At 46.9% G+C, this 24107-nt stretch overlaps 1 protein-coding gene across 11 annotated transcripts in view; it reads right to left on the bottom strand.

The window, feature by feature from the left end:
* The window catches only part of FNBP1 (formin binding protein 1), a 113955-nt gene that overhangs the window by 24142 nt on the left and 65706 nt on the right, over positions 1-24107 (bottom strand). For all 11 annotated transcript variants that reach the window (XM_053667650.1, XM_053667646.1, XM_053667648.1 and 8 more), the window contains exons 7-9: positions 6054-6182; positions 4958-5104; positions 347-544 (exon numbers count right to left, since the gene is read on the bottom strand). In XM_053667650.1, the coding sequence (XP_053523625.1) occupies positions 347-544; positions 4958-5104; positions 6054-6182 (474 nt within the window). The remainder of the gene's footprint in view (positions 1-346; positions 545-4957; positions 5105-6053; positions 6183-24107) is intronic.

Raw genomic sequence — 24107 nt, 5'->3', positions numbered from 1 at the left:
ACCCACGGGGACAAGGTCAATTAGATGGGCTGTCAGTGGTTACAGGAATTCTGCACACGGTCCCCCGTCCCGGCCCAGGCAGCCAGCAGTCTGGGACGCTCAGGAGCAGTGGTAAGTGGCTGAGGTCAGGAATCTGTTAGTGTGGGTGACACGGTAGAGTGACAGTGCATGTGAAATCAGACAAATGGCCATGGCAAAGGGACCACCACCAAAGAGAAATATGGTTTTCAAAGAAAATAACACACTAGTTTGTTGTTGTTGTTGTTGTTTAAGACTGGAAGATAAAGTCAAGACCTGCCACCTTATCAAACCCATTTCGAGCCAGGCACCAACCATCGGTAAATACCTTGTTTTTCTTGATGAACGGCCACAACTTCCCTTTGGCTTTGCCACCAAATTTGGGCTCGGCTTTGCCTTCCCCTCTGGAGTTGGAAAGGCTGTTTTCTGACACGGTGCGCTTCATCGGCTGTGTGTAGTCCTCAAACTCGATGTCTCCGGGGGGCTCGAACCCCGACTTGTAAGCTTCTATGACCAGCTGTGAGTCCTGAAATCACACCCGCCGCACACAAACACGCTCAATTACACGTCAGCGCCTTCCACGGCGATCTGTGTTCACAGCGGCAGATGTGTTCACTGCCTTCAGGCAGTTCCACTGATTGAGGACAGGCATAGTTTTACCATTGGAAAGAATAATTTGTTAAGCTACACATCGAGCTGAAGTTTGAAGATCCTTTCTATGACCAGTTTTCTGCATTTGGAGGAACAACTATTCATGAAGAACACTTGGCTAAAAACAAAAAAAACTGGGCGATTATTAAGCAATTCCCTTGAAGAATACAATAATCCAAAAATCTCTCTCCTATCAGAAGTTCTCAAAGCAATTTAGCATATCCAAAGTCAAAGCAAAGAGCAGATAACCTCTCTGCTTTCTTGGCTCGTTGTGACGTCAACCTGTTGCCTGACTTTACTCCCGGGCCTCCCCGAGCCGCCTCTCCTCTGCCAGAATGTCCTTCTCCTGCTCTCCCTCCACTTCACCCTGCTCCCTGGCTGGCTCCGGGGGTGCAGTAAATGTGTGCCGAGTGAGTCAGCGAACTGCGTGCCTATGCTACAGCTTGCCCTCAGCTAGGAACACTGGGTTCAACACGTTCTCAGGGGCCTCAGAGTCAGGTGATGGGGACACAGGTGTGTGAAAATTACAACTACGGTGTCCCAAATGAAGAAATGGCCCTGGCTGGTATGGTGCAGTGGATTGAGCGCTGGCCTGAGAACCAAAAGGTCACCAGTTTGATTCCCACTCAGGACACGTGCTAAGCTTGCAGGCCAGCTCCCCAGCTGGGGGTTGTGTGAGAGGCAACTGATGGCTGTATCTTTCATGCATCAATATTTCCCTCCCTCTCTTTCACCCTCCCTTCCCCTCTCTCTGAAAATAAATAAGTCTTTTTTTTTGTTTGTGTTTTAAAAGATTTTATTTACTTATTTTAGAGAGATGGGAAAGGGAGGGAGAAAGAGAGGGAGAGAAACATCAGCGTGTGGTTGCCTCTAGCATGCCCCCTACTGGGGACCTGTCCTGCAACCCAGGCACGTGCCCTGACTGGGAATCAAACCAGTGATGCTTTGGTTCGCAGGCCTGCACTCAATCCACTGAGCTACATCAGCCAGGGCTAAAAATAAATAAGTCTTAAAAAAAAAAAAAGAAATTGATGTATAGATGAAATATTACAAAAATGCATGTGATCTGTGATAGCATTTTAATTCAGTGGTCTTCTGATTTAAAAAACTAGAGAAGGAAATTTGAAAAGATTTCAACTTAACATGAGCCCATCTTTTAATTAGCCACAGTTATTTTAGCTAATAACTTGTAGGTCTTACACAGATTGTCAATTGTCTTCCAAGAGCCAGTCACCCTTCCTCCTCACTAACAAGAAGCCTGACTAGGAGCGGGGCACGTCGCTGCAGAGCTGAGGGGCCCCACTCCCCAGTCTTCTGTAGAGCAGGAGGGGCCGTCTGTCCCTGATCACCGAGAGCTCTGAGATGCAGCCTCTTTAAAGGGATGTCGTGGGCCCGCCTCCCTATCCTGCTGTCTGGAATTTGGATGTGATGGCTGGGGCTCCGGAAGCCATTGTGAGTAGAAGATCACATCATTGAGAACTGAGAACTGGCAGGAGCCTGGGTCTGTGAAAACAAGGACCACTGGCCCATGCCGTGGCCAGACCCTCTGCCTGTAGAAATCTTGTACGTGAGAGGAAAACTGAACAGCCTGTGTCCTTGCCATACGAAGCTCAGCCTCTCCTGGCAGATTAACTCCTGCGACCAGGCTGTGCCAGTGATTATGACCTTCATCTGCTCTAGTGAACACCTGGCCACCTGGTGTACGTGGGAACTAACCTTACGTAAAAAAAACCAGTTCGAACTTTCAAGTCATCACGTGATCAAAACACTGCACGGAGCAGGGAGAAGTGGGTAACAGCACTGGGAGCTTTCTCTCCCCCATCCCGCCGAAATCACTATTAAATCACTTCTTCCAAGCCTTCACTCCAGCGCGCCCTCTTGAACTAACGCCACCCCAGCCACCAGGCATCACTTCCCATCACCCTTTCCTACTATATTTTTTCCTAGAATGCTCTAAATAATGTTCTCATTTGTTTTGCTGTTGTTGGTCTCCCTCTTCGGAACCATGCCTGGCACATGTAAGTGAGTGAGTAGGTTCAGATGTGTGCCAGGACTGGGCTGGTTCCGGAAATAACAAGCGCAAGGTGGCGAGTGAGGCCCTGGCGCTGGCCGGGCAGCTTCGCTTGTCGGCCCTGGGCAGGCTGCGGCCTCTCTGAGTGCAGGGCTTTCCTTGGTGGCTCGTGGTGAGGATGACAGGCAGGGAATGGAAAGCAGGTTCAGTGAATCATTTCATAAAAACACCATCAGTGTTTCTCAAAATGAGAAATTTAAAAAGGAACGTCACAGTAATTAAACACAAGTAGGCAGAGTTGAAGAAGGTACAAGGAAATAAGAACTATAATAAAAATGCCTAAGATCAAAGCAGCAAGACACTTAATACACTTTATCGAGAACCAAATCTACGAAAGATAAACCTGAAAAACACATCAAGAATACAGCAGGGATATTTGAAAGAGGAACAGAATGTGCAGGCCAAACTGACTTACACGGATTGAGAAAGACCCGACCTTTGAATTCCCGAGGAACAGGGAACAGGACGAAACAGCCCTTCTAAGGAGCGGAAAGAGGTGGGGGAGGGGGTCAGGCGGGTACCCGTGGGGGGATATCCCAGGCTGAGGGAGCGGCAAGGCAGGAGCACACTGGGAGTGTTCAAGGAACACCAACCAGGCCATTACAACGGGAGCACTGGGAGATCTGAGGACTGGGGATGTCGGAAAGATAACCGGGAGGGAGTTCAGATCACGTGCCCTGTTACAGTTTAGGCTTGGAGGCTCCAGCTGACTCTGACTTTTCCTCTGAGAGGCAGAAGCCCCCAGAGGGTTCCAAGAAGAGGTGGGACCTGATCTGACTTATTGTAATAGGGTCCCCGGGCTCAGGGGGATGAATAGAGTTGGGCTGGGGGCAGGGGTGGGGCACAGGAGGAGAGACCAGCCTGTGGTCCCCCCCAGGCTCCTTCTGCGTAATCCAAGATGGGGGAGCTCTTAGACCAGGAGAGGAACAGTAGGGCTGGTGAAACCTATCTGGTTTAGAAGGCAAAGCCAACAGGGTCGGCTGACAAAAGTGCCACAGGTGTGAGGAAAGGGGGACATCAGGTTTGACCCCCAGATCCCGGAAGGATGGACATGTTGGTCTCTGGACAGTGAAGACTGTGGCAGGAACAGGTCTGGTGAGAAAGGTCAGCAGTTCGGTTTGAGATACACCAAGTTTGGGGCCCCTGTTAGACATCCAAGCGGACAAGCCACTGGGCTGATGCGCAGATGAACCTGGAATGTGGGGCAGACGCCCAGGCTGACCTGTAACATGGGTGAGTCGGTACTGAGATGGGACTTAATGGGCCAAGAAGCCACAGATCCCTCGGAGGAGGGGGTGTGAGCATAGAAAGATCTCAGGTCCTCACCCTGGAGGACCCCAAAGTTAAATGACAAGAAGACAAACAAGCAAAAAAGAGGAGACCAGCGACAAGGATAAAAGCCAGCGCCACGTGGGCTCCGCAGAGTCAAGCGCAGGAAGAGCAGGGAAGCTGGGACCCAGGCTGCTAAGAGGTCAAGAAGAACTTGAATAAGAACTTGAACAAAGACTCAGAATAAATGCTTGGATTTAGCAGCATACAGATGACAGGCGAAAAGAACGAACAGCAATCTGATGGGAAACAAGGCCCCCGGGCGGGGGCCGCGGCCTACAAATCCGGGCAGCTCACGTTTCCCGGACAAAACCAATGAAAGGGGAACCTCCGTTCTGACACCATCTTGAGCAATGGTACGATTTCCAGGAATAACACATTGCCAAGCCTCTAATATAAGACATTAAAATCTGGCTTGTTTCAGATTTTAATCAGCGCCCAACATCGACAGAGCTAAAAGTCAAGACGCAGAGACAGGTGTCACTTTCGAGGGCTCAGCTCGTACACCCCGCACGACTACTTCCCTTGAAGAGACCCCTCCTCACAGTCATTTATTGGTGACGATGGGGTTTTAGGTGGAGTGACCCAAGGGGGCCTCCCTGAGACTGTTTCCTCCTGTGAGCCAGGCAGACAAAGCCACCAAAAGCCTCTGACGGGACTGGAGACGCAAAGATGTGTCAAAATGACTGATCGACAGTGATGAGAAGTGGGACGGGGCTCCTGACATGGCCAAACTCAGACAGAGGGGAAGTGGCTCCTGTGGGAACTACTCCTGCCACTGAGGGCCATGGCCTGACAGGAGGGGGTAGAAGGGGGGTCCCCGGGGAGGGGGCGGGGAAATCCGGGACCACAGACAGTCGGTGAGTGAACCGCGCCCACGGCACGTACGTTTTTCTGGTCGATGGCCTCGGCGGCCTTGATGATGCCGTCCAAGCACTTGCCGATGATCGGGGTCACCTGCTGGTCCACCTCCGCGTAGGTCTTCATGGACTCCCCGAGGCGCACTATCCTCCTCTCCTCCATCTCCTGTATTTGCTGCAACATTCAAGTTCGCGACAACGAATGTGGCCACTGTGGAGACTCAGGGATGCTGCTTTTCGACAGCGCGGCTACCCTTCATAAACTCTGTAGTAAGGGGCCTGGCCTCGAAAAGGGCTGCATCTGGAGCAGCTGGAGATTTATGACGCCCCAGCATCAACTGTACACGCATTTTGTGAATTAATTGTTAGGCTGCCCAAATGCGTGCTTAACACAATCCCAGTCCGCTTTCAGCGAGAACCCCAAATTCAAGCATGTTCATTGTTAACACCGTTTGGTGTCAGATTTTGAGCATTCCCTTCACCTGTGACTATTTCGCCCTTTTCCAAAGGCACAGTGTTAGGTCAGCCGTCTCCACCCACCCCAGGCTGGGAGAGGACTGGCACACCCCCCCGTGACAACGTGGAGGCCCCCCTTCGCTGTGCGTGCAGACGCGGAGGCCAACATTTATTATTCCTCCTTCAACCGGAAGGGAGGTTGTAAAAGATTCTCAAGGTGGGAGGGCAGGATTGTGTCTTTTCTCAAACTATTTTTGAAAACGTAAAGGAGCCACAAGAGAAACAATTCAAAGAACTGCCCCCTGTGTAAGTCCTACCAACCATGAATGCTGCTTTGATTCCTAAAGTTAGGTTGGCTTTTTTTTTCTTTTTTCTTTTGGTAACCAGAATGGTGCTTGTAGCAAAGAGTGTCGATCTAAGAATCACGGCGCTAGGACTGCAGGGACGACTCCAGGGAGTTTGCAAAGGCTATTGATTAGTCTTGAGATGAATAGCGTATTTCCCTTTCCTGACTGCGAGTCCACGCTTCTCCATCTGAGTGCTTTACAACGTGACTGAGTTAGAGGGAGTTCAGGATCATAGGAAGACGTGGAACGTAAGTCCACCAATCATGACCCCGAAGCCACGCGTCTCTCAGAAAGGCATGCGGGAGTATTGGAGGCGCTTACCTGGAATATGGTCGGGATGTGGGTGTAGTAGTACTCGCGCTGCTCATGGTTGAATTTCTGGAGAATCGATGAGTAATCCGCTTTGCTGTCCTCTGCCATTTGGTGACGCAGTTGAGCTTGCTGTCGTGCCTGAGGACAAAAAATTGAGAATGTCCCCATGTTTACAGAGACCAAAGAAAAGCCTCGAACTGCAAACTGGAGGGGCTGGTCTCCAATTTACCTCGAGTGTGCTGTATTAAGAAGATCTTTTCTAATTTTATTTTTAATCACAGTTTACGTTCAATATTATTTTGTATCGGTTTCGGGTGTATGACGTAAGGGTCAGATAATCATGTATTTTACAAGGTGTTCCTCCTTGCCTAGTACTTCATGCCCACCTGGTACCGTACATAGGTGTGACAATAGTATCGACTATGTTCCCTGTGCCGAATGAACGTCACATCCCCACGACTGCTTCGTAGCTACTAATGTGTGCTTCTCAATCACTTCACCCTCTTCAACCAGACTCCCAACCCCCTCCCCTCTGGCCACCATCAATCTGTTCAATCTGTGAGTCTGTTTCTATTTTGTTTGTTCACTTATTTTGCTCTTTAAGCTCCACATTTAAGTGAAATCATACGGTGTTTGTCTTTCTCTGACCAACAATTTCACTTAGCATAATATCCTCTAGGTCCACCCACACTGCTGCAAATGATAAGTTTTCGTTCTTTTTCATGGCCAAGTAATATTCCACTGCACATATGTACCGCATCTTCTTTATCCACTCATCCGCTGATGGGCACTTGGGCTGCTTCCATATCTTGGCTATTAATAACATAGCAAGTGCTATTTTTAAAAAATGGTTTAGAACTTGAACTTACTTTAGGTAAGGATGTGCATCCTCATTTGTCACAAAGCTAGCCCTTCTCTGTCTTAACTTTCTAGTTAGACATTGACGTCAGTCATTGTTCTTTATCACTTGCACTTGGCCAGATTCACAGACTTCTGTGTCTGGATGGCCCCCAAGAGAACCTCCCCTATCAGCCTGGTTGGTGTGACTCAGTGGATCAAGTGCTGGCTTGTGAACCACAGGGTTGCTGGTTCAATTCCCAGTCAGGGCACATGCCTGGGATATGGGCCAGGTCCCCAGTAGGGGGCACATGAGAGGCAATCACACATTGATGTCTCACTTCCTTTCTCCCTCCTTTTCCCTCTTTCTAAAAATAAATAAATAAAATCTTAAAAAAAAAGAACCTACACACACACACATATTGTTTTTTTTTTTTTTTTGAGAAGGAGGAGATGAGGGAATCCACACATTTTTAAATTCAATTCTCAATGGAGTTCACCAACTAAAGGGCATAGGAACCACTGATCTCAATGGACCTTTCTCAACCTCTCCACGGTGTTTATTTTTAGCATCTACTTAGAGAAGCAGTAAACATGGTACCTCTTCGTGCTTTTTAGGTTGTGTATGGGCTATTTTGTGTTTCACCATGTTGCTTTTCTCCTAAATAATCAATTGTGAAGTTCACAGATGGGTTTCTCTTTTCTAAGTCCTGCTCTGGTTCATCACCTGCCCACAAGAGAGGGGCACTGGCTGACAGGTACGGAATCGATTTTAAAGCCCCAGCAAGAATGCCCGCAAACTCTGAAGTCGTCCACAAACACCAGAGATCGTGAGGCTGGTCACACCAGCTGGCGTTCGCGCAGCGCTGTGGAGGCGCCCCAGATACACAGGCGCTCACGCATCTCGAAGACCATCTGAGGCCCGCAGGAGGCAAACCCGCCGCTGCCAGGTGAAGGCACGCCGTGGCCTGCGGGTGACTCGGCCAAGTTGCCACAGGAGCCAAAAACACAACAGGAAAAGGGCCTTGTTCCAACATAGCCAAGGAAACTTGCTGTTTGTTTGGCTTTTGTTCTGTTTTACTGAACCCAATAGTTTAAAAAAAATAGAAAAAGAAAAAACAGACAGGTTCAAGTGGAAGCCCTAAAAAGACGCCCTGGGGTGGTTCACCCCCTTTCCACCTGATGGTTGATAACGTCACCTACTGGTGTTGGGCATCGCAGCATTTTCCACTGGTTTCCTGCCTCTGTGACTTGCAGGCTTAACCTGGTTCTCACTTCCTCGCCTGGCTGACTCATAAGCGTTCTGCTAAAAGCCCAAGGTGGCCACTTAAAGAACCTGACCTGACCCTCTTCTGCATTCACACGTAAACGCTTCCCCAACCACGGTAACCATATCAATATTTCCAAACGAATTTCCTCATTACTGGAGGTGGTTTAGTTCCTTAAGGCCGTCAGGTACCTCAAAACCACGGGGTCCACTTGTCAGCCCCCCTCGGTGATTTCAACCGCCACAGTCTTCCTCTCTGTCGGCGGCCTGCGGGTTCCCTTCGAGACCATATGCTTTGTTTGGCTTCTGCTGCTCCGGTGTCCACCGCCCAGGCCCCTGAATGCTAGGGGCCCTGCCGCCCGGAGGCCGGGCCCCCTTCTGTGCACACAGTCCCCCCGCTGCGCCCACTCCATCTGGTCCTCTGCGGTGACCAGCATGAATCCCTCTGAACCCTTTCAACTACCTGGAGTTTTGTCATTTGTCACTTTGTTATGAATATGGAAAAAAAAACAGGCAAACTCCCAGTTTTTAGACCTCAGATGTCTAAAAAATTCTCTGTTTCATTCACAAACTTTCCTCAGAAAAACACAAAAATCCAGGGCGGGGGCGGGGGTTCATTTCTTCCATAAACAAGAATGCATGAGCAATGAGACAGACAGCCCCTGATTTGTTTTGGAGGAATGATTGTGCCTCGGGGAATTTGTAAAACGCCTCGGTTCTGAACCAGAGATCAGAACACATTATCATGTGTACACACATGTACGTGTTTACACATGTGCACACAGAGACCACAGGAGCCCACCGCGCTTCCTGCCCACGAATCCATCGTGCAGCCAAGGAATGCTTTGCTGATGAGACTGCAGACCGGCCCTGTGGGGGTGCCCCAGCACGGTGGGGGTGCCCCAGCACCGTCTGGGTGGCAGTGGCTGTGGCCCTCTTCCTCCCCCACCCCCGGTCTCCAACGAGGCCTACGCTTTGGCCATCTGATTCCTTTTGTAAGCACATAATAGTTTCCTGATGTTCTTTTTACACTGTTTATCTGCAGAAATTCTAACATGTCACCAGGAACCACTAGAAGTGAACGATGGAAGCAACTGAAATAAGCAGTGAGGTGCATGAGACCCAGCCTGGAGAGGGGACCGAGAAGGAGAAAACCAACCAGACGCACGCACGCTCCAGGGAAGGGGTCTGTCTACCTGTTCCCTTAAAGGGGCAATGTCCCTCGGGGGGTTTGTCTGGAGTGCAAAAGTGTGAGCCCAGATGGCGCGAGTCTCTGCATTTCTACGGTTTTCCTCTCATGACAAGGAGAGAAAGGCACTTCGAGGCAGCCAGCACTGTTGCTCACCACACGCCTGCAGCGGGGCTGCCGCTGGGAGACGGCGCCTGCTGTCCCATCCTCGGTCCCGGGGCCCGTCTGCTTCGAATTAATATTCACATAGGAATCCTGCGCCCCGGAACGCACCGTCGTTCCGACCAAGTTTTAATACGGAAAATCTATTTTTGTTTAGTAAGTTGTTGTGTTTATTGTACAAGAATGGAAAGAGCCAACTTCATCAGTTAGTTATTATAACAAATATTTTTAAAAATATCTTTAATAGAATTTTCAAAACTGTGCCTGGAGTAGCCATCGGGTGACTAGGTATTTTAGGAGATGCACCTCTTGAGGCTAACACCACTGCAGGGAGATTAAAAGCATCAGTTTTCTCCTCTCATCTCTTTTGAAGCTGGGCTAAAAATAGTAACCATTATCTTAAAGAGGTACAGTAGTTCCATTCTGAGCCAGACCATAAGCTTTTTCTTATAATTAAATTTTCCATTCTAATACCAGAAGACACTGTGACTTACGGCAATACCAGTGCAGGACAGAGTTCAAAAGACTTTTTTTTTTAATGAGTCAGAGTCACGGAATTTAGAAACGATCTAAAAAAGTCCAGAATGCCCACAACTACCTAAGACTGCAAGTCACAGACATCTTTGAATGAAACCTGGCCCACTTTCATTGTCAGTCAGAAAGACTAAACTTCAACTCGACAGTTTCTGTGACAGGCCCTTGGGAACCTCCCCAAACAAATCTGAATAGGCCTAAGTACGTGCTTCTGTTTACGCATGAGTTTGCTGATGGGTCCTTCTTCCTCTTCTTTTGTTAAATTTTCATCGTGTTTCCTGGGGTGACATTTTATATAATAAAATTATATAGGGTTCAGGTGTGTAATTCTGTACATTGTATTGTGTGTTCACCACCCAAAGTCAAGTCTTCTTTCCTCGTCACTTGGGTGATTCTTTTATTTTTTAAAAAATATTTTATAGACTCCCAGTCAGGGCACATGCCTGGGTTGCAGACCAGTTCCCAGCAGGGGACACATGGGAGGCAACCACACATTGGTATTTCTCTCCCCCTCTCCTTCCCTTCCCCTCTAAAGACAAATAAATTTTTATTTTATTTTATTTTATTTTTATTTTTTAAAATTTTTTATTGATTATGCTGTTAGTTGTTCTATTCCCCCCTTCATTCCCCTCCACCCTACCCCCCATCCCCACCATTACCCCCCTTTAGTTTATGACCATGTGTCTCAATTCCTTTAGATTCTATATTTCCCATGCTATTCTTGCCCCCCCCATCTATCTTCTATCTACTTCTATTTTCTATGCTACTTATTTTCTGTACCTTCTCCCCCCTTCTCTTCCTCCCACTCCCCTGTTGCTAACCCTCCTTGAGATCTTCATTTCTGTTTCCACTCCTGATCTAGCTGTCCTTTTAGTTTGCTTTCGTTTTAGGTGTGGTTGTTAATAACTGTGAGTTTGTTGTCCTTTCACTGTTCATGTTTCTTTAACTTCTTTTTCTTAGATAAGTCCCTTTAACATTTCATATAATAAGGGCTTGGTGATGATGAACTCCTTGAATTTGATCTTATCTGAGAAGCACTTTATCTGTCCTTCCATTTTAAATGAAAGTTTTGCTGGATAGAGCAATCTTGGATGTAGGTCTTTAGATTTCATGACTTGGAATACCTCTTTCCAGCCCCTTCTTGCCTGTAAGGTCTCTTTTGAGAAATCTGCTGACAGTCTGATGGGGACTCCTTTATAGGTGATTGTCCCCTTAGCTCTTGCTGCTTCTAGGATTCTCTCCTTCATTTCAATTTTGGCTAATGTAATTATGATGTGCCTTGGTGTGTTCCTTCTTGGGTCCAACTTCTTTGGGACTCTCTGAGCTTCCTGGATTTCCTGGAAGTCTATTTCCTTTGCCAGATTGGGGAAATTCTCCTTTATTATTTGTTCAAATAATTTTTCCACTGGTGGCTGTGCCTTTCCCCCTTCTGGTACCCCTATAATTCGGATGTTGGAGCGTTTAAAGATGTCCTGGAGGTTCCTAAGACTCTCCTCATTTCTTTGAATTCTTGGTTCTTGACTCTTTTCTGTTTGGCCATTATTTGCTTTCTTCTGGTCCACTCCATTGATCTGAGTCCCAGTTTCCTTTTCATTGCTATTGGTGTCCTGTGCAATTCCATTCATTTCAATTAGTTTCGCCTTCATATATTTGTCTAATTTGTCGGTATAATCAACCAGTTCTGTGAGGATCCTGATCACCAATGTTTTAAACTGTGCGTCTGTGAGTTTTGCTATTTCTTCGTCGCTTAGATTTATCTCTGGGGCTTTGAGGTCTTCCTGCGACATTTTTGGTCTGTTCTGGCCCTTTAAGTGTGAGAAGCAGCGCCTTGGACTCCCAGGTCGCTGGGTTGTGACGCTGTATGTGGGGGCGTGGTCAGAGCGTGGAAATGGCGGCCCCCTCTGCTGTTTCTCACAGCTGGGTGCAGAGGAGCCGCGCCTTAGGTGGTTCACCTGGGCGGGGCCACTCAGAGTCTCTGAGTTATGACGCTGTATGTGGAGGTGGGGTCAGAGCAGGGAAATGGCGGCGCCCTCCACTGCCGCTTGCTGTGGGGACCTGCCGGCCAGGTCCAACCGCCCACTCCCTCACCTGTCCACCCGCGCACAAATGCGCGACCTCAGTCAACACGCAGCCCCGCTGCCCCGCTGTCTCCCCCGTGGTCCCTCGCCTGGTTGCTCGGTCGCTCACTAGGTCCAACCCTGCGCCTGGATTCCGCGTCTGGATTCCGCGCCTGAGTCCTGCTGACCGAGACCTCCTGTGCAACCCCGCTTCACCAGCCGCTGGTTTCGCCCCTTACCGGTCAGGCTGAAGAATGTGTTGTTAACGGACTTCCGAAAAGTTCAATTTTCCGTGTTCTGGCTGTGTTTTCTGTTGCTAATATTTGGTTGTCTCTAAACTTGGTTGTGTGAGAAGGCACGGCACATCCACCTATGCCTCCATCTTGGCGGAAGTCCAAGACAAATAAATTTTAAAAATTAAAAAAAATTTATAGAGAACAGGCGGACAATGACCAGAGGGGAGGGAATTTCAGGGGAAAAGGGGAAGGATTTACAGGAACTAGTATAAAGGACACATGGACAACAACTAAGGGGGGTAAAAATGGGAGAGAGGTGGGGAGCACTGGGGGGTGGGTTGGGATGGGAGTAAAAGAAAACTGTACTTGAACAACAATTGAATAAAAAAATAAAATAAAATAAAATAATTTTACTTATTTTTTACAGAGGGGAGGGGAGGGAGAAAGAGAGGGAGAGAAACATCCCTGTGTGAGAGAGACTTGATTGGCCGCCTCCCATGTGCCCCCAGTCGGGGACCTGGCCCGAAACCCAGGCAAGTACCCTGACTGGAAAAGGTCAGACGTGCAGTTTCTAAGTCAAGAAAATAATATATTAGAAACGGAACCGCAGCCAATGCTTCTGGATCCTAATGGTGTAGGGACAAAAATGCTGTCATCCGTTTAGATTAGGAACACGGACATGGTGTGTAGCGACTTCCTGTTTGATTCAGCACCCCTTTTCTGAACTATTGCAAACATTAAGGAGGAACTAAGGCCGATGGCCGGGTCTCAGGGGTCACACGCAGACAACGGAGGGCGACAAGGACCCGCTCACGGGCACAGAGGGGATGTGGTGGGTTTGCCCACCAAGGTAGACCCTCCTGGTTTTTTCCATTAGAGCTGCTTAGGGCTTTTGACCTGTTAACAAGAAGAGCCCATACTTACGTATTTACTATAGACAAATAGGGAGGTTCGTTAATTTTTTGATCATGACCTTCAATATCTCAGAACATGACTCACTGCTGTTCCTTAAGGGATAAACCTTTCCTGGCAGAGTTTTTGGAAAGTCACTTTTTTTTCCTCTGTAGGTGAGAAAATGAATTAGAAACCCCGCTTTTTACTACCAAAATCCGGGAACAGCAAGTGAGGAACACTTTACAGACAGTCGGCCCTGGCAGGGAGCTCAAGCAGCAGTGAATGTCCTTTCTCCTGAGCGGCTGTGCTTTCAATATTTTATTTTGTCGTTATCAGCAGAGGCCAATTGTATTTGAGGCCGGAGGGAAACGGAGGAGATAATGAAATTTTATTCCGAACTCGCCATTCTGCACCTCGGCAGGGCTCTCTGTAATTGTTACCCTGTAGCCAGCGACGTGCGGCAGCTCCGCCAGAAGGGCAGATGGCCTGACCGCCAGGCCGGAACCCAGCCGGGAGGGGGTGCGGCCAGCCCCGGGGCAGCACGAATCTGGCCCTTGGCTCTCGACCCACCTCTCCTCTGACTTAACATTGTGGGTAGAATTACACGTATGAATTTAATCACCTGGGCTGCCTGCCCCTCCCTTTCGTTCTTTTTTCACCCAATTACAAGAATTTGCTTGCTGTAACAATTCAAAATTACAGAATTATGTGGTCTATTTTTTTTTTTTTAAGATTTATTTATTTTTAGGCAGAGGGGAAGGGAGGTCAGCAGCCCTCACAAGCTCCCAACTGGGGGCTGGACCTGCGACCCAGGACTGTGCCCTGACTGGGAACTGAACAGGCAACCTTTCGGTTCACAGGCTGGCACTCAATCCACTGAGCCACGCCAGGCAGGGCCAGGATTGTTAAGAAGCCCCACATTTTCTACCCTCTGATAATCACTATTAACGGTCACAACCTGGAGTTCTTAATTTGTGTGTGTTTGGCTGGTGGGGGGGGGTAGGGGTTCTGAGAAAACATCGAGGGGAGGCAGAGCCATCTGGGGCAAGTCACTGGAAAGTTCTAGAAGTACAGTTGCAAAGACACCACTAAACGACATTACAATGACCGCCAACGAACAGCTGGCAAACGCGGTGAGTCTGAGTCACCCAGCAGCCGCTCTGCCCAGGAGACCCCTGGCCTCCCGCGCGCTCCAGGTGGATGAGAAGCACACACACTTCCACAGCGCGCAGGGGAGGCGGGGGCTGCTGAGCATCACGGCCTCCTCTGGGTATTTCTGAGGTCAGAACAACAGCAACCGACGAGAAGGCCTGAGCCCTCTAACTGGTATGCTGGATTTTCTAGGATTTGCTAATGATTAGGAATAAAACTAGTCTTTGACCAAGCAGCTCTATCTCTGAGAATTTATCCTAATGAAATATTTTAAATGTCCATAGAAGAGATGCATCGAAATATAATAGCTAATACTTCAAAACAAATGCCCAGTAATGTGACTGAACATATTATACCCTTTCCTGGCTGGTGTGGTTCAGTGGATTGAGCACTGGCCTGTGAACCGGAAGGTCCCTGGTTCGATTCCCAGTCAGGGCACATGCCTGAGTTGCGGGCCAGGTCCCTGGTTGGAGGCGTGTGAGAGGCAACCACACATTGATGTTTCTCTCCCTCTCTTTCTCCCTCCCTTGCCCTCTCTCTGAAAATAAACAAAATGTTAAAAAATATATGTATGTTATACCATTAATGAACCAGTGTGTAGTTTGTAAAAAAATAAAATAATGAGAAGGAATATTTAAAGATAAGGGAAGGTGAAAACTGTATATAATTTAAAAATTTTAAGGCTTCTAAAATGGTATTTATAGCATAATCCCATTATGGTAAAAATAAAAATCAAACATTAATAATGATCATTTCTGTAACAGTGATTAAGGAATATCTTATTTTGCCAAAAAAGTTAGCGAAAGGGACAAAAGTTTAACGCTGAATCCCAGAAAGAGGGGAGGCCTGAAGGGGCACGGCCTGCCGGAGGCCCGCGGGGAGACGAAAAAGCGCAGCGTCTAGAGCAGTGCTGCTGTGTGATAAACGGCATTGTTCAAATGTCCCAGCACACTGCTACATCGAGAATACACTGCCAAGTTCAAGACTAAGAATGCATTTAAAAATTCCTATTCAGACAGAGTGCTGGGAGTTTTTGTTGGAGCCTTCCAGGCCGGGAACTTGCCAAGACAATGAGTCTGTCTTTGATCAATCATAAGGGCAGCTAAAATACAAAACAGAGAAAAACTTCAAAATAAGTTAACCAAAGAAATATGCTTGAAACATTCCAGCAATTTCCTGATGCTTTAAAAACAGTCTCACAACTCCTAGCCCAGTCTGGTAGCTTCCCTTGGCGCAGCCGCTGAAGTGGGATAGCATACGGGAGGGCAGCAAATGAGACCGGCATCTCAATCCCACTTGGCCGTTCACTTGCTAAACAGTTTTAAGAAAAGGCCTTCTGTTTCCCTATCCCCTGGTTGCTCCATTTGAAGAGTAGAATTTGAAATATCAGTTTACTCAAGTTGAGGGACAATTCCTGCTAAAAGAGAGAAGCCAGTGCTGCTGCTGTTCACTTTGACATTGGCCCAAGTCCCAGCCGGCCGGAACCAATGTGGTAGGAGCTCAGAGCTTCTCTGAGACTCTTCCTCTTCCCTGGTTTCTAATGCGCTGTCATTGGCGAGAGACCGGAGTTTTCGGTTACGGCAGGTTTGAAATGACCGCTTTCTCTTCCCCTTCTCCCCCCTTCATAAATCACCTCTCCACAGAATATGACAGTCCCAAGGTTTCACGTAGGTACAGCTGAAGATAACAGCCTAGATTCTAGAAAGTGAATGCCTATATGGTCACCATTCTCTACTGCTGTGGAGTTACTGTAAAAAACAAAAATACTGAAAGCACTCTGTAAGTATAGTTCTAGAAAAGGTATGTTCCCTAGAAGAGTGAAAAAGATATTCCCCATACATACCCTAAGAGGAAGGAATGAAATACCTAACTTCCAGTTCTGAAGAAATGTGACGTGTGCAGTGGTAGGTTAGCAGCCGTTCACCCTGATTACCCAAGTCACAACAGATGTTTAAGCGGTAACGTTGAATACGAAAAATCTAATGTGTGTTATTCACCATATACCGTCAATGAGCTTAAGATGTAAGACCACGGACCCTTCCTCTAGTTCAACCTCAGGGTTCGTTTTCTCTGTTTTTCGTTAGGCCAGTGACACCTAGCAAAACTTCCCTATGACCAGACAAGACCGGCGGGAAGCTTGTTTGGGTCTCATGCTATGAGGTGGAGTGGGGGAAGGGTGTATCTGAGAAACAAAACCTTAAACTTGTGTGTATTATACAGATGGTACAAGAATCCCAAACCCAAGTAATTAACCTGAAAATTAGTTCCAGATTGTCTGGCAGAAACAAATATGAAAACTTGCTGGGGGGATTCTCCCACGATCCTGCTTTTATGTGATTCTCAGGGAGAGAAAAAAATCCCTGTTGAAGATAGGCTCAAAAATACAATAATCATCACAAATGCACAAGGAAATAAAACCATCACGAGAGCCAACACGATAGAGAGGAAATGATCACCGTGAGAATTTGAGCTAAGAGAACAATTTGAAAGAAAATGTATAAAATAAAAACACTTAAAATGGTCAAAGAAATAAAGGAATCAATACAAATCACAAGAAAATAATAATCGTGAGGAGTAGAATGAGAAGTTTCACATGCAGCTAATGAGCGCCAGAACCAACAACTTGAGAAATGAGAAACAGACAATATTTGGAGAGTTCACATGTGTTAACACCAGAGGGTTGCCCTACATTACGAAAGGAAGAAATCCTCCAGGGAATCTCAAGCAGAGTAAATAAGGAATTAAAAAAAAGTCTGTCCTTTGAGACACCATCGTGATACTATAGAACACCAAAGGCAAAGCCAAGGTCTTAACAACAGGGAGGAAAGTCATATATCTACAAAAGAATGTCATTAAGTACACAGACAACTTTCAAACAGGAAGGATCAGCGATAAAAGACAATGCAATGACATTTGCAAAATGTTTAGGGAAAACCATTGTCAGCTTAGAATTCTATACCTAGCTAAACTATCACATTAGAGTGAGGACAAAATAAAGATATTTCAGACAAATAAAGGAAAACTTAATCCTCATAAGTCCTCGTGGAAAAAAAAACCCAACCTATCATCCAGGAAGGAGGAAATTTAACCCGGAAGGAAATACTACGTAAAAAGTAACAACACGTGGCCTATACAGGCTGCAGTTGTGTGGACAGACGGTGAAACAGTGGCTGCCCCCTTTCCATGGTTCCTGTAGTTCCTCGTCTGGAACAGTCCCCACCTCTCTTCATTAGTTCCCTGATGCTGAGGCCTCATGTCAATGACTACTTATCCCCTTCCTCCAACCCACTACCACCTGCCTAGGTCTGCAGGCAAGCACAGTGGTTCACGAGAAACAGCGCATTAAATATAACCCGGGAGGAAAGTCACCTGGTACACTGGCAAGAGCACTGAACTTCAGGCATGACCAGGTCAGCAGGGGTACTTTCGGCTCACAGTAACGTAACATTTTACAGCCTACCCCTTTTCATCTAGAAGGGGTACAAGAATTATGGAGAGGGTTAAAACCCTTTTAGAAAATATAAGACACTTTTCTAGCATAGGTTTCTCGAGAAGTCAGTTCAATAGCCTCTCATCAGGGTCACATTTATTCTGCCATTTTGCTTTTAACAGCACGACCCATGCCCACCTGGCCTCTCCACCTGGGTCCTGCTTAGTCCCCTGCTCGGTCAGACAGGCCAGCATCCACCACCCGGTTCCCTCCGCGATGAAGTTCTCAGCAGCTCAGGTGCTTGCTCCCTGCTCCTTCTTTTCCATGTATATCCATCCTTCACACTCAGCTCCCAGTTCTCCTTCAGACCCGTCCCCACCAGCTGTGCCCCACACAGAACTCCGTCAGAGGCGGCATCCACAGACACCGTCTGAGCTCTCAGTGTTCGCTGCTCACGGACCAAGGGCAGGACCGCAGTCACTGTTTAACTGCTCTTGCTCTGATTACCTTCCCCACGCATTGGGCACGTAACACGAGGTACCCTTTTCCCCGCCTGACCCGAGTTTTCCTGGTCTCTGTCTCGCTGTGACTTGCTAACCAGGGTCCTAGGAAAGGCAGCTGTTCGGCCCTATCAACGCTGTGCACTGTGTGTAATAAGTGCCCCTGCTTAGATGCCTAGAATGTTCCAAAGATACCTGGCCGATGCCCAGTGGGTTGGAGAGAAAAGAATTGAGGGAAGAACCAGAAGAAATCCACCAACAGGCAGAATTCAGGTGATAATAAGTCTCAACCAATTAAGTGAAGTCTAAAAACAGGCCGCTGCTTTACACATATCACGTGCCACCGAAGCCTCACAGTCAGCCCTCGTGGTGTGGAATTTTATCCTTATTTTACAGAACAGAAAACAGGTTCAGATGAAATCAACTGCCTCAGGCCACACCACCAGTGAGCGGTAGAAACAAGATCTGAACCCGTGGCTACATAGGATCAAGATTAAGAACAAGCTCTTGGCCAAGCCAGACCCTTTGCTATCAAGAAAAATTAAGATATTATTACATGTGTTGCCATATGAAAGCCTTTAGAACAGTGAGGGCACAGAGTTAAGTGCCAAGTGTTTAAAGCTACACACACACACACACACACATACACGTAGACATCACTTAATTTCATTCATTTTTAGTTCCCATCCATATCCCTATATTCATGTCCTATGAATATCTGTATTCATACTGTATTTTATTTAATCCATTTTTTAAAAGATTTAATTTATTCATTTTTAGAGAGAAGGGAAGAGAAGGAGAAAGAGAGAGAAACTTCAATGTTTGGTTTCCTCTCATGTGTCCCCCACACACTGGGGACCTGGTCTGCAACCCAGGCCTGTGCCCTGATCGGGAATCGAACCAGTGACCCCTTGGTTCACAGGTCCACGCTCAATCCACTGAGCCACACCAGCCGGGGCTAATCCACTTTTATTTTCCTATCTAGGGTATACAAACGACCTGCCATCTTGCTTTGCTCTATTGGTGTTTTGCACATTAACTTAGAGGTTTTGTAATGATTACATATTAGAGCAAAGCTAAGATAGATCCTCATGTCAATATTTTAATGCAAGTGAAATGCATACGGGAAATATTTCACTGAGGAGGCTTTTGAAAGTATTTAGTCTTTACATAAATTCACTTTCGGTAGCACCTCCACCCTCGATATGCTGAGATTTTGACATTTTGACGTTCCCTGTTAATTTTGAGATGCTTATGTAACCAAACTCCATTTTTAGTGTTAAAAACCCCTTACTTCAACAACAAGTAAGTGAAAAATCAAGGCTAACAATAAAGACAGTAGTAACTGCAAGAGAATGAACTGAAACTAGGAGCTGAGTACTTTTTTTAAAGTATATTTTATTGATTATTCTATTATGGTTGTCCCAATTTTTTCTCCCCCTTATTCCCCTCCACCCTGCACCACCCCACCCTCCAGCATCCCCCCCACCTTAGTTCATGTCCACGGGTTGTACATATGAGTTCTTTGGCTTCTCCATTTCCCATACTATTTTCACCCTCCCCCTGTCTATTTTGTATCTACCAATTATGCTTCTTATTTCCTGCACCTTTCCCCCCTCATTCTCTCCCTCCCCCTCCCCGCTGATAACCCCCCATGTGATCTTTATGAATACAACTTTAAGAGTACTTCTCTGTGAAATCTTTGACCATAGTAAATAATTCTGTGTTTCAACATTCCTGTCATAAAATTCATTTGTAATGGTAAAACTGATATTAGTGTCATGGCCTTTTACAAAAAGCCTCATCCTACAAATATTCATTTGTGACATGGATTGAAGTTGTGTTCCGTTTGCAAATATAAAAATACATTTATTACACACCAGGTAACTGCAGAAAATTTCCATTAAATTGTATTTCCCACGTGAAGTGTCAAGGGGAGAAAACGTATCTATTACCACTCAGGACAAACCCTGAGAATTGAAACAGCAGAAACCACTCAGGATGTTCACTTAGTGCAGACGCGCTGAGAGGAAAGTAAACAAAATACAGACCTTGCAGACAGGCCTCCTTAAAGACGGAGGTAAAGACCACAGCGAAAGTGACATGTCTAGAATCTTTGACTCGAACAGGAATCCACTTGTTAAAATGACAGTCACAGCAACAGCCTGCATTTTTTTAAAAGATTTTATTTATTTATCTTTAGAGGGGAAGAGAAGGAAAGAGGAAGAGAAACATCAATCTATGGTTGCCTTTCATGTGTCCCCTGCTGGGAACTGGCCTGCAGGGAACCGGGCTGCAACCCAGGCATGTGCCCTGACTGGGAATTGAATCTGGATTGTCTGGTTCGCAGGCCCGCACTCAATCCACTGAGCTACACCAGCCAGGGCCTCAGCCTGCATTTTTGACAGTCTTTTCAATTCCATACTTTTCTCCCGTGAATAAAAAGCATTTAAATCGGAAAGATCAAGCTGTCGTTGCAAAATGTATTTCCTGTGTTCAAACTAACCACTTCCTCTTCAAAAAGAATTGTTTTCTAAATTGTTACAGTGAGCTATTATTCCTCCAGACATTTTACACGAAGCAAATTCGGGGAGAGCAGTAAAGATACGAACATGTTCAGTGAAGATGTCAGCTCCCTCGCTACTGCAGGGGCAGAGAAAACAGTTCGCAGTCCAATCCTTGTATGTGCAATAGCTCCCGCAGTCATCCTGCTGGAGCCCGTTTCCCCAAATGGTAAAAACTGCAGTAACTCTGCTACTCAGCTGGCTTCAGAGCAGGGCCCGCCCTGCCCTGCCTGCCTGTGCTCGAGGGGCCGGCTGCTCTGACTGCGACCGGAGCAAACTCCGAGACTCCCAAGTGTCATCGGTCTGAGCAAGACAGTTATGCTCATCATTCAAAGTAAATGCCTTTATGCTTGCTTCAGATTGCATAGATTCTTTCCTATCCCTTTATTTTGCTTTTTAAAATACTCTATGGGGTTGGACACATGATATAAAAAACAGCATATGAATATTTGATGGTAATTACAAACATGAAGTCTCATCACTCACTCCTTAGAATTCGACCTCAATTCGTGACTCGGGACCTTACACATTACTTCTCTCAGGGGCATCTATGTAGAATTCACAATAATGTTCAAAGCCAAATATTTTTAGAAGCCGTAATATCACACAACAATGGAATATAAATGCCCTAAGGAACTGATGCCCTGTTCTAAGTGCTCATGGCCAGGACTTTAATTTAATTTTGCTTTAAAAACAGTTCCTCAAGTCGGGTTATATAACAAAACTCATGCTAAGCCAAATAAGGAAAGCTCTCAAATTGTAGAGCACCTTCTGCTTAGTCAACACTCCGAGTTGCCGTGAATTAGGATAAGGAAGCACAGTTGCCCATAAAACTGAGACCCCAGCCCTGAAAGAATCATTAAGTCGAAGAAAACTAGACTTGCGAGAAAAGGAGAAATTGATACTCAGCTTTTAAAAGCATAACTTGAACTCACTGGCAATTTCTGCAGCTACTGGCAACCAGTGACTGCAGCTGCTGTTAAACAATATCCTCTTTTGCGTTCAGAAATTATGTAAGACCACCGAGTCACAAGGGTGCGTTGGAGAAAGGGAATTATTCACTGCCTGACATGGATGAACTCAGTGTAATGCATGCATTTGGAAAACACTGTTCTCTCTGTTCGGAAATATTAGTTCACATTCCATTCATTTTGATAACCTTTTCCTTTTTCATCCCAGCGCCGCACTGACCAGCTGCACCACCGTCGGAATTCAGAGATCAGGGGCTGCCTCGCGCCCAAGTTTGGCCAGCATGCTGTTGTGCCAAAGCAGAGCGGTGGAGACAACCTGGCTTTAAAGAGAGCTGTGTAAGGGACGGATGGGAAAATCCACCAGACAGCGAACCACATGTCAGGGGAAAAGGGAAAGGTGTGTTCCCTGACGCAGAGGCTGACGTGATCACACGGGGGCATCCCTGCCTCGCCCACACCGAGCCACACGGTCAGTGAGGATGAGTGAGGGGTGCGGGGGAAGGGGTGGGAACATTTTACAGCTTAGGCATTCTGCCAGTGAGTTCAATGCTATATTTTTAAAAATGAGAAGACCACCAAATCATGATTTCATTAGAATTTCCTTAAATTATATATTTCGAAAAGTATGGGGTAACTCACTTGGGGATGCTGGGTGAAATTAGAGAAAACAGATTCAGAATTTAGTTGGGTAAAAAGCTGTACCTAGGTGAAGCAAAGTGTAAGAAAAAAAAAGTTCCTGGAAAGATTTTTATAAGATAAGTCAATGGTTACTTAGAATTCTGATTCTTCAAAGGTAATCTGCAAACTGTATAAAGCCTGAAGTGTTGACCTCATTAGGAAATGCTCTCTTGCTCACATCTCTGCACATCACACTCCAAACCCGAGGAGCAGCCAGCGTGGGTCAGAACAGACTGGCACAGGAGGGAGCAGCCCTGAGCGTCAGAACAGACTGACACAGAGGGAGCAGCCCTAGTGCAGCGCAAAGCCGAGGGCAGGAAGCAGAGCCAGGAGCGGAGATGAGCTGTCTAGAGGGGTGGACTGGGGCTGTCTCACGGCCGTACTGTATCACAGTTGAGCTGTTTTACACTGAACAGTTTCCTTCTCCACAGCACCCCAGACTGGGATTCCACTGGTGCTGAATTGGCACAGAGACCATCCATTGACAGATTTTTCCCATGTTTCCTTGCAGTCCTTCCACTTTTCAGTACTTAAAACAGAGAGTAAGGACTATCTTTTTTCATCTCATAAAAGGGGAGAAGACAGAGTCTGGTTTTGCCTTAAACTTCAGTGCACAGGTCATAAGCCACAAGACCACCTGTTCCAACGTGGGTCTACACACCCAGATGCATTAGTTCCAAACCACGAGAACTCGTTTAAGTCTTCAGATTCAAAGGTCTCTGACAGCTGCGTCTGCGCCAAGGACAACAGGCCCCACCGTCCTTGAGTCCCACCCCCAGTAAAACCACTCTGCTGAGCTTATCTCCTCTCCACATCGCCCCTCTGCGGACCGTGGCATCCTGACATCATCATCCAAATGCGTTCGCCGGCCCAGAGGTAAAATGCTGGTTTTTTCTTCTGTCTACTTTGCACGTATAAACTGACTTTCAGTTACACTGGCTGCTTCTGGGATAACACAAAAAAACTCTTGTAAGCAAATCACTACACATCTGTTGACACACTGACACCAAACACAGAGCAAATGTCTCCTGACGACCCGTGCAGATGGACGCAGGCAGATTCTGGGCGACTTGGACACGGCGCTTACGAACAGCTCGGCTCCAATCTCTGAGTGGGACACTGAACTTTTCTAAAAGAGAAGAACATCAGGCTCCTAGTTGTCGTAGAGGATCGTGCCCAGGTGGGTCACCACAATGGCGTCACCAAACTCGAACACAATTTAGGGACGAGGGAAGTTCTAATTCCTTAGAGGGGGAGCGGTTTCATCTTTGTAAGTACTGATGTGTCCCTCCAAGGGTTGTGGGGCTGACTGCCAGAAAAAGAACGTCGAGCCCTGGCTGGTGTGGCTCAGTGGATTGAGTGCCGGCCTACAAACCAAATGGTCGCTGGTTTGATTCCCAGCCAGGACACATGCCTGGGTTGCAGGCCAGGTCCCCAGTTGGGGGCCCGGGAGAGCAACCAATGGATGTATCCTGACACAAGGATGTTTCTCTCCCTCTCTTTCTCCCTCCCCTCCCCTCTCTCTAAAAATAATTAAATAAAATCTTTAAAACAAAAAAGGGAGGTTAAGAGATTTCTAATCGTTGGCAGAA

This window comes from Artibeus jamaicensis, unplaced genomic scaffold (genome assembly GCF_021234435.1).
Source record: "Artibeus jamaicensis isolate MK-2021 breed Jamaican fruit bat unplaced genomic scaffold, CSHL_Jam_final contig_471, whole genome shotgun sequence".
NCBI lineage: Eukaryota > Metazoa > Chordata > Mammalia > Chiroptera > Phyllostomidae > Artibeus > Artibeus jamaicensis.
This window is presented reverse-complemented; position numbering and strand designations above follow the sequence as displayed.